Source organism: Mytilus galloprovincialis, chromosome 1 (assembly GCF_965363235.1).
Source record: "Mytilus galloprovincialis chromosome 1, xbMytGall1.hap1.1, whole genome shotgun sequence".
NCBI lineage: Eukaryota > Metazoa > Mollusca > Bivalvia > Mytilida > Mytilidae > Mytilus > Mytilus galloprovincialis.
In genome coordinates, this window is record NC_134838.1 from 8,428,726 (window position 1) to 8,436,110 (window position 7,385).

General features: G+C 32.9%; 1 protein-coding gene across 1 annotated transcript; it reads right to left on the bottom strand.

Annotated features, from left to right (window-relative positions):
- Window positions 1–2,626: 2,626 nt before the first annotated feature.
- Window positions 2,627–7,041, bottom strand: LOC143064638 (vitelline membrane outer layer protein 1 homolog). The gene is made up of 3 exons (XM_076237619.1): window positions 6,820–7,041; window positions 4,788–4,997; window positions 2,627–2,993 (listed from the first exon to the last, which is right to left on the bottom strand). Exons 1-3 carry the CDS (start codon window positions 6,985–6,987, stop codon window positions 2,856–2,858), a joined length of 516 nt encoding a protein of 171 aa, XP_076093734.1. The 5' UTR covers window positions 6,988–7,041; the 3' UTR covers window positions 2,627–2,855.
- Window positions 7,042–7,385: the final 344 nt, after the last annotated feature.

Below are 7,385 nucleotides of genomic sequence, written 5' to 3' on the forward strand. Positions count from 1 at the left end.
GGCGTCACTGGTAAGTCTTGTGTGGACGAGGCGCGGTTTTGACGTATTGAATTTTAAACCTGATGCCTTTTGTTCTCTATTATTCATGTGTTTCTTTGCTTAATACGTTCTCCTATTTTTTTGTATTGAAGTCCTGTATTATTATTTTGTCATTTTAATTTTATATTTAACAATGCCATTAAAGTGCGAGGTTAGGCATGCCACAAAACCAGGTTCAACCCACCATTTTTTTTCTTTAAAAATGTCCTGTACCAAGTCAGGAAAATGGCCATTGTTATATCATATTTCGTTTCTGTGTGTGTAACATTTTTACGTTGTGTTTCCATTGTGTCGTTTGTTTTCTCCTATATTTGAGTGTGAATTCACATTACTATAAGACGTGTCACGGTACTTTTCTATCCCAAATTCATGTATTTGGTTTTGATGTTCTATTGGTTATTCTCATCGGATTTTGTCTAATGCTTAGTCCGTTGCTGTGTGTTTTATATTTCAATGTTGTGTCGTTGTTCTCCTCTTATATTTAATGCGTTTCCCTCAGTTTTCGTTTGTTACCCCGATTTTGTTTTTTGTCCATAGATTTACGAGTTTTGAACAGCGGTATACTGCTGTTGCCTTTATTTATTGTTTATTGATGAACGGAATAGATTATCTGTCATACGTTTCAGATCTATTTTAGAATATGTATTTTTAACTTTGGAAACAAACCTTAGGTTTAAATGAAGGATTTAAAATCTTTCTTATCAGACAACTTTTTGAAAGTTATACTAATATTAGATTAATGAATCTTTTCCTTCTATTGAATTGTCTCTCTGTTTTGGGGTTAGGGTTAAAATTTCCAAATTGACCATATTTCTACAAACATTTTGTCATAGAATCTTGATCTAATAAAAAAAGATATGATTTCTATTCAGTTTAAATTCACACCTAGATGTGAACTATCGTTAACACCACTTTTTAATTAGAATAGAAAAATATTCTAAGGTCAACGTTACTAAAGAACGGTAAACTATTAACAAAAAACATTAAAGCGAAAGAATAAAATTGAGAATGGAAATGGGGAATGTTTCAACTGAAGGGATAACAACCCAACCAAAGAGCCGAAAACAGTCTGAGGCCACCAATTGGTCGAAAATTCTACCGATAATTAGATATTGAAATCGATAAGAAAGAGACAAATCAAGACAACAAAAAGCTGAGTGAATCGCATTAACTCAAAAACGTCATCAATCGGATTAGTCGAAAATGATTGTCTCCTACTATGTATGGACCACTCGCCATACTAGTTCACACTCAGCCAAAGTATCGGCAATATATTTAAAACTCCGGCACATCGTTTCGGTAAACCAATTTGTGATTCAAACTACACAATGTTGCATTGTCAATGTCAGCCGTTCTAAATCATAATTTACTTGGATTAGTTTTTGCATAAATAAACTCATCTTAGATACCAGAATAAAATTTTGTATACTTTTTATATATACAAAATATTTATGCCAGACGCGCGTTTTGTCTACAAAAACTCATCAGTGACGCTCGAATCCCAAAAAGTGGAAAAGGCCAAATAAAGTACGAAGTTGAAGAGCTTTGAGGACAAAAATTCCTAAAAGTTTTGCCAAAACCATCTAAGGTAATGAAAACCATTATTTGAAATGCCACACAACAGAACATGGAATTCACATGGGAAAACAGGAATCTCGCATTAGTTCCCGACTATGACTGTTTTACTGACTGAATTTGTAGCTGTAAATACATGTTTTTTTCCTTTGTATTCGTGTGTTATGGTAAAGATAATTAATCACCCAGTTCATTTATAGATTTTAGTTTGGGTCAACTAATTCTACTAGTATACGATGTATTTGGTTTACAGTTTGATTTAGAAGAAACACCGACAAAGCTAGATAATAAAACTAATTATCTAATTACGACCACATTTTTATAATAGTAGGTATTGTAACTTTCATCGTTATTAATAAATGTTTAATCAGTATTACAAACCTAATCTTCAAATCGATCCTAATTCTAATTTAATGGCACTTTTCGCCTAAACAGTTCACTTAAATGTCAACTGATGGAGACATCTTTCAACAAATGAAATAAAGACAACAGTAATATACCGCTGTTCAATAGTCCAAATTCGAATAAACAAAAACAAAATCCAGGTAACAAAGAAAATACGAGGGTAACACATCAAAATGAATGTAACTCCTCTATTCAATAGCATTGTCTGGTTTATCCAATTAACGCAGCTGGTTTTGCAGCTTATTAAGTTAATCAAGTCGACGTAGCCGGTCTTGCTCTTAGCGTAGTTAATACCCTTTTTCTTTGTTTGTCAAAATGATTGTAATTGAATAATGAGATTTGAACATCATAATAATACAGTTGTTGCCCTAATTGAGATAGGAATTTAAAAAATGGGCTCTGAAATTAGAAAAAAAAATAAACAAATAAACAAAATTTTCTTGTTCAAAAAATACTTTACAAATCTGTTGTAGTTCAAGTAATTTTTTTATATTTGCAGCCGGTTACAATAAGTAAATTTTAAGCGTAGTATAAAAATAAATGTTAATTTAAGAAATTAGTATGGCGTTCATTATCACTGATATATTTTTGTTTAGGGGCCAGTTGCAGGACGCCTCCGGGTGCGGGAATTTCTCGCTACATTGAAGACCTGTTGGTGACCTTCTGCTGTTGTTTTTTTCTATGGTCGGGTTGTTGTCTCTTTGGCACATTCCCCATTTCCATTCTCAATTTTATTAATCACTTCCACAACAATAGAACTCAACATCATTTAAAGCTGTGTCATCCCCGCTGCCTTGAGGTATCTCCAGTTTAGTTCTCAGCCCACAGATAGCACTTCATTTTGCACATGACAAACTCCAAGCACCGTAACTACCCCAAAAACCATCATCACCAATGCTGTGAAAACGGCTTACACTGTTTAAATTTCGACACTGAAATTTTACATAGTTGGCTGCAGTGTCATCTCCATTTCCCTGAAAAAAGTGTTAAAATGTTTATCCCTTAAAATATCAATACATTGTATTCTTTCTATAATATTTTTAAATTAACGCTTTAAACTTTGAAGAAGTTAAAAAGTCGGTACAGAAAAGTCCATAATCTTAAGGCATACAATTGAACCTTACTAGTGCCATAATACTTTGATTTTTTGAACAAACTTTACAAGATCAACTCGTAAAGTAACGATCTTTGTCATTGGTTCAACAATCGACTTCAAATAAATTCAAGCCTCTTCCGAATTCAACTGTAAAAACACCTCTGCGTCAGTGAGCTGATTGTGTACACGAATTGTGCTTGATTGTCATGTAGCATTTCTAGCTTGCATACTGTGTAAATCAAACTTTTATTAGTATGTGAAGAAATCCTTTGCCTGGAATTTTCCAATTGTATAGAAAAGGATCTTTTTTTAAGGCTTGATATAAAATCAATGTATCCTCTAAAATAGTTCTGGATAAAATAAATGCAACAGAAGTATACAGTTGTTCGAAAGTCATAAATAGTTTGAGAGGAAACAAATCCGGGTTAAAAACTTAAACTGATAGGAACACATCAACTACAAAAGGAAGACAACGAAACAACAGAAACAAAAATTTAAAACACGACGACACTACAACACACACACAAACGAACTAAGCCTGTGCAAATTCTATCAGTGAACTTATATCATGATATTATAACATTGAGGAAACATTATGAAATAAAAAGTCTTGACGTACTGGGTAAACGAAAATAAGACTGTAAATAATGGGAAAATGACCAAAATACATACACGATTATTAGTGAATATATTTGTACAATAATTTTTTAAACTCATATTATATCGTCCGCATGTCACATCCTCTCTCTTCAAAAATAAATGGCGCGGGACACTTACTTTGGCAGCAGATAACACGTTAACTGTTTCCCTAACCGGTTTAAAAGTAAGCCCCTCTTAATTCAATTCAGTTTACATGCGCAAAGTAAAAAGGGTAGCAGCATCGATCCTTTAACTAAGTTCAAATGAAACTATACCTTTTGCAAACATAAAACTACAATACAAAGAACTTGTAAAAGTAAAGGATTTACATCCTAACAAACTTTAGTAACTTATAAAATAAGGGAAGCTAGAATTTGGAGATTTAACCTTTGATCGATGAAGATTTTCCGGAGAAATCCAGTTAACTTGATTTTAACCAAGAAAATAACTGAATGGAAAGATAACCATCAATAGCCTCCCTCTGAATTCCCTAATGCATTATCTTTTAAAAGATATTTCGTCTTTGTTACATTGTTATCTGTACATTCTAACCTATCATCGTCACCCAGTATAATCACAATTAATCGACATTTAGCGCATACGCAGTAATACATAAAAAAAAACTGCTGTTCTGCGTTACGAACAACTTATTTTATTACCAGATATTCTCAATTATTGCTTTATGCATCTTATTTACTAAAATAACCAGCTCACTACTTTTTTAGAAAGCTCTATTCTTACGATAGATTGATTGTATTTTGATTTTTAGAGACACATTTGGTTCCATTCATTCAGACACTTGTCTTTTGTTGTCTAGGTAGTGTTTTATTATGTGATGTTTGTCTTTCGGCCGATTGTTTTTTTTCTTCTGACTTACTTTTTCTCTTCATCGTTTTTCTTTGGAATAGGGTACACGTGTACATTTGTGAAGTATTTAAAAAAAAGGGTTTTTCTTTCAATTTCTGTTCATCGAAGCTTATAATGTTGTTCGAAAGAATAGCTATAATGTATCTTATTTTTTGGAATAGAATACCTGGTAACTTTCAACTTGGAGAGAGAAGGCGGTTAAGAATTGTCCTGCACTTCCACATGTTATCAATCCTTTCCAATTTCCCCAATGGCTATACCCAGATGATACGGTAAATCCGTTTTCGGAAGTAGTATATCTGGTACCACACACCAATTCTATACCATTCAGAGAAGTATCGTCCTCCCAGAAATGCGTACCTTGTCTTCGTTCAATCTGTTTAAACATTGCAATTTATTTTTATTCTTATTAATGTTATTATTTTAATTATTGTTATAGATTGTGACGATGATATTATTTTACAGTTTTTCCCAAGATCATTACCGAGCATGTGACTCGTTATTGTTCTGAAAATTACTGCTTTTTAGTGATCTAGTGGTGCAACAGAGAATAGATATACTAGTACTGGTCTCCTGTCTGAAATCTGAATGGTTTATCATTTGTGTTGACAAAACTGATACTATTTCTTTTTTTAATCATCATTAGTAAATATGAGTACACCATAAATGTTAGCAGCGGTATGCTTTTAGTTTACTGTAAAAGATGTAAAGAATTAATTGAAATCCCCTTTGCTGATACGCCCGGCGGTGAAACATCTACTATTGACACAATATAACTGACATATTATATGATCATTTCTAAAGCACCAAGAAGTTCGTCTTTTTTACATCATAACCTCCCGAGTTCACAAAGGAGTAAATAACATCTTATCATTAACACGACGAGTGCCACATATGCCTGCCCTTCCGGAGCACTTGTGATCACATTCAGTTTAAGGAGGGGTTCATATTGCTTAGTCTTTAATTTCTAAAATGGTTTTTGTATACTGTTGTTTGAAGTTTGATCGGTGTTTTTTTTTATATTGCCATGGCATTATCAGTTTGTTTTTGACTAATGAGTTGAATATCTCTTCAGTATCTTGCAGTTCGCATTAAAGATATCTACATTGTAAGATGAAAATGCCGATTTCATTTCTCAGTGGTGCTCTAAAGAAATCAAACAAAAAATCTTAGGCAAATTCAAAAAGGGGGAGTCAATAAAAACTGTAAACATCAACGCTATCAATCGGTGGAATAAATTATAAACAGCTGCCATATTGCTGACTTGGAACAGGAATTTTACAAAGAAAACGAGATATTGAACTTTGTTGAATAGCTGTTAAACATCACAAACAATTCAAATCAGAAAAGTATCAAGCCATTTTGTACGTTGCATGGATAATAATTTCTTTTTTGTTAAATTGTTCATCTTTTCGTATAATAAAGTTTTCTCAAGTATGACAGGAAACTAATAAATAAAAGAAGAATGTGTCCAAAGTACACGGATGCCCCACTCGCACTATCATTTTCCATGTTTAATGATCCGTGAAATCGGGTAAAAAATCTAATTTTGCATTAAAATTATAACGATCATATCAAAGGGAACATGTGTAATAAGTTTCAAGTTGATTGGACTTGAACCTCATCAAAAACTACCTTGACCAAAAACTTTAACCTGAAACTTACACTTTCATTTTCTATATTTTAGTGGACCGTGAAATTGGGTCTAAAGTTTGCTTGGCTTTAAAATATGAAAGATTATATCATAAGCAAAATGTGTACTAAGTTTCAAGTCGATTGGACTTCAGCTTCATTAAAAACTACCTTGACCAAAAACTTTAACCTGAAACTTGCACTTTCATTTTCTATGTTCAGTGGACCGTGAAATTGAGGTCTAAAGTCTAATTTGGCTTTAAAATTAGAAAAATTATATCATAAGCAACATGTGTACTAAGTATCAAGTCGATTGGATTTCAGCTTCATTAAAAACTACCATGACCAAAAACTTTAACCTGAAGCGGGACGAACGGACGGACGAACGGACGGACGAACGCACCGACGAACGGAGGGACGAACGAACAGACGGACAGACAGACGTACAGATCAGAAAACATAATTCCCCTCTTATATCGTAGGTGGGGCATAATAAGACGAGGAAACATCAGAATTAACAAACTTTTAGCTCTTTTCAAACAGCACAGTAAAACATTATATCATACCTTTAATTTATAACCTCTGGCAAATTGTCCATCTGGACAAAAACTTGGTGCTTGCCATTTACCCCAGCGTCCACCATTTGACACACTTAAAGTTCTGCCAATGCGTCTTGGAAACGTGGCATAACAAGCATATACGACTAAACTAAATAACAATAATACTCTACACATTCTTGATGAATTCGAATTTGTATCGCAGTTTATTCTGAAAGCATAAAAACATATTCTAAAATACATCATTTTCAATTTACATAACATAACCCGTTTTGAATCACATCAAATCTCGTATGATTGAGGGTAAAAATGGAAAGAATTGGCCGGCGAAAATATTCGTTATAAGCAGCAGCATACTTATACATGGAAAATCTTCAATGGTTCTTTATTCTGATAAATAAAATGTCCTTTAATTTATGTTGCACAGACGACAATTGTTATATCTGTTTATTATTTGATTTAAAATATTGATCTTTAGTGGTAAACATATACCAATGATATAATATAAGTGAAGTGTGTACTTACTGATATAGTCGACACTTTTCAAGCTTACCTTGTTTTGTACTGTTCAAAAA

Bases quoted from the DNA above. Each gene is read 5' to 3' on its own strand.
- LOC143064638 (XM_076237619.1), bottom strand. From the start codon at position 6,987: ATGTGTAGAGTATTATTGTTATTTAGTTTAGTCGTATATGCTTGTTAT. The intron at 4,998-6,819 runs GTATGATATAAT...ATGTTTAAACAG, and splicing joins CCAGAGGTTATAAATTAAAG to ATTGAACGAAGACAAGGTAC. The intron at 2,994-4,787 runs GTATTCTATTCC...CACTTTTTTCAG, and splicing joins TCCAAGTTGAAAGTTACCAG to GGAAATGGAGATGACACTGC.